The sequence below is a fragment of the Fragaria vesca genome, unplaced genomic scaffold (genome assembly GCF_000184155.1).
Source record: "Fragaria vesca subsp. vesca unplaced genomic scaffold, FraVesHawaii_1.0 scf0512992, whole genome shotgun sequence".
Classification (NCBI taxonomy): domain Eukaryota; kingdom Viridiplantae; phylum Streptophyta; class Magnoliopsida; order Rosales; family Rosaceae; genus Fragaria; species Fragaria vesca.
In genome coordinates this window covers 154,808-157,791 of record NW_004443406.1, presented here as the reverse complement: position 1 = coordinate 157,791, position 2,984 = coordinate 154,808, and the positions used below count along the sequence as shown (strand labels likewise).

The window sequence follows — 2,984 nt, the reverse complement described above, 5'->3', positions numbered from 1 at the left end:
ATCAAGCAAAACAGGAGAAGAGGATGATGTGTTGGAAATGTTAGCAGCAAGAATAATTTTGACAAAGGAGAAGGATAGTATTAAGCATGGATTAACTTCTGGTGCAAGGAAATATCGATATGCTTCTTCAAATCTGAAAACAATTGAAGAAGAAGTTTCTGAAGAAAAGCCGACTTCAGATTGGCCGAAGTTGAAGGAAATGAAGATACAAGAGGTGATGGCAAAGAGTGAGAAACACAGGAAATCTGTCTACATAAGCAGACTTGCAGAGGAAATCAAGACCAAAGCGGAGTAACAAAGTCAGAGTTTGCTCTCCAAGAACAGCATCAAGAGTCGAAATCTGCAAAATCAAAGCTCTCCAAGACATGCCCAGCCATCTCAAAATGGAGCAATCGATTTTACTCTAATACCAAAAACTGATACCGGGATTTGCTGCAGTGAAAGACTAAAATAAAGACGGCTGCGAGGAGCACGTCTCTAGGATAGATACGCTCGCCACTCCAAGAAATCCACCAAGAAGATAAGAGCAAAACTATCCAATCTAGAAATTCACCTAAGAGAAACAATTAGCCAGCAAGGCATCACCTAAGAGATAAGAGTTTAGAAACAATTAGCCAGCAGGGCATTGCACCCCTCCCCTGGCCACTTTTGACAGTATCGTGATTCGAACCTAGGTGAGGAAGCATACTCAACTAGGCAAGAACCACTAGACTACTTTGCAGTGGTTAACTACTTATTAAGACTTGAAAATAAAGATAATAAATAAAGGCTCCATAACTCCAAGGTGTGGAAGCTCAAAGATCAACATTGAATGCTCCTTAGAACTAATAGGCTTCTTCAATTAATGTGGTGAATCCTCTGTTGCATCTTGGTTTATGGTTCTTTGTGTCACAAATAAATTGAACTTGTTTATAGATCTAGTGTATTTCATAATGATATTCGGTTTGGTATAGCAGAAATACAGTAGGTAAGAGACTAGTTTTGTGAAGGAAATTTGCAGCTTTAGATACAACAATACATGAAGGATTATAATGGAGGATACTGTGCTTGCTCTTTTTGTCTTGATGACATCACAAAATTCTACAGTTTAGAGAACTTTAGCGATGACAAACTGTTAGAGAGAATCAGACATTGGCTGCAATCTAGCAGAGTGGCTTCAGAACCAGTCATGTGCTAATCACGTGCACCGTTAAAGTTAACTGGTCTGTGGTTAGTCAAAAGACACAAAATCCCCGTCTCACATTCAATTTCAATTTTTCCCAGAATTGTTGGCAGGCCGTGAAAGACCAGATCTTCAATCTTTGATTATGCTTTCTCATCTCCTTATCAGTCTCCATCAATCAACTAATTCTATCTCACCCAACCAGACCGATTAACCAATATGCTTTATATCCCATCAGATTATCATTCCAATACATGACCCATCATCTACTCTTCATGCATGATGCCATCTTTAATCCTTGCTTGCTGTTCGAACATACTTACAGATTCTTCTTCCTCCTCTTCGAACTTCACATTCCCCAATTTTCATTTCTTGGGTTCCCATTGCTTCCATAGTTCCATTGCCTTTTCAAACCCGCCACTAGATTGAGATCGAATCATGGCCGCCAGAGCTCATCTTTCGACAACTGCCGCATCCAAAACAAGGGCCGACCTTTCGTTTTCCAGCGGCGATGGAAGCAACAGTGCTTCACAAGGCAGCGGGAGTACCGGCGACTCGGACCGACCTCATTTTCCGGCAACAATAAATTCTATTTAGGTTTGAATCAGTTTAACGGAGTTAGTATAGGTGTTTGTTCCATTTTGATGACTAAATAAAATGAAGGGTTGTGATTGGATAATGACAGTTGGTTCTTATACCTTGGTGCATTGAAGAATCTTCGGCAATCTAGTCATAATCTTAGCATTAGTTTTAGATTAGCTGTATATTGTTGTAAATGCATATCAGTTTCTGATTTGCAGTAATTGCGATTGATCTCTTTGTGTAACAGCAGCAAACTTGCTGCTGTATAACTTGTATTCTTGTAATGAGTTTATCAAGGATAATCACTTTCTACACAAACTGCCAAGCTTAGAAATATAAGATTACAAATTACCCTCTTAACATATTGATCCATGTGCTCGTATAGAATTTCAATTATATGGAGTTAACAACAAAGTAAGAGGAGGACGACAACATTTTCCAATTTAAGGACCATTTAGTTCTATTTGAAATACTTCAGAACTTAAATAGAAGTCTTAAACAGTCACCTTTTCATAAAATTTGGGTATGAATCTATAATCACTGGTTGTTTTGTCTAATCAATTAATGTAAACTTCCTGCATAATGTAACAATGAAGTGAATGAACTTATAGACACTTCTGTTTCAATAACATAGATAATAGAGGGAAACTGGGAAAGAAATTTTGACTGCTATTCCTGTGAAAATGAGAAGGCATCAAACAGAACCTAAATGAGAAAGTCCATCTGAAACCAAAACAAGTAATAAGCAAAAGCCATATATGTATTCTTGCCATAAACTTTCAAGTCTCAAGAAAGCTAAATGTTGTGTATGTTTATGTTGCTGAAATATCCAAAATTTGATAGTAAAAAAAGACTGGTGGTTGATTCTGTCTAAAACTCAAGCAGATTGTTTGAAGCTCAAGCAGTAAAGCTAACTAGTTAGTGTGTCTTTGTCTCCATTCATTGATCAAGCACAAGTATGTCGAAGTCACTAACAGTCCACTCAGCAACTTGATCAGGATCTTTGAAAATTTCAGTCCCCAAATCGATAGACGTCCATTGCCTTCTAGCTGGTCTAGTTCCTGGATCCTGCAAATTAACCACTAGTTCTGTTAGTTCACATTTTAACCATTTGGATCAAACTTCAGTTTTTCATCACAATAAGTATCAAACCTTCAGACCAAAAAAAAAGAGAAAAGTATCAAACCTGGTAAAAGTAAAGTGATTGTGATAACCTCCCAACATCAAGCTCCCAAGTCCT

General features: G+C 37.8%; 1 protein-coding gene across 1 annotated transcript in view; it reads right to left on the bottom strand.

Moving 5' to 3' along the window:
* Positions 1-2,683: 2,683 nt before the first annotated feature.
* Positions 2,684-2,984, bottom strand: part of LOC101312016 — a 2,007-nt gene continuing 1,706 nt past the window's right edge. Inside the window, exons 4-5 of the mRNA XM_004309588.1 lie at positions 2,931-2,982; positions 2,684-2,812 (exon numbers count right to left, since the gene is read on the bottom strand). Of these exons, the coding sequence (XP_004309636.1) occupies positions 2,684-2,812; positions 2,931-2,982 (181 nt within the window). The remainder of the gene's footprint in view (positions 2,813-2,930; positions 2,983-2,984) is intronic.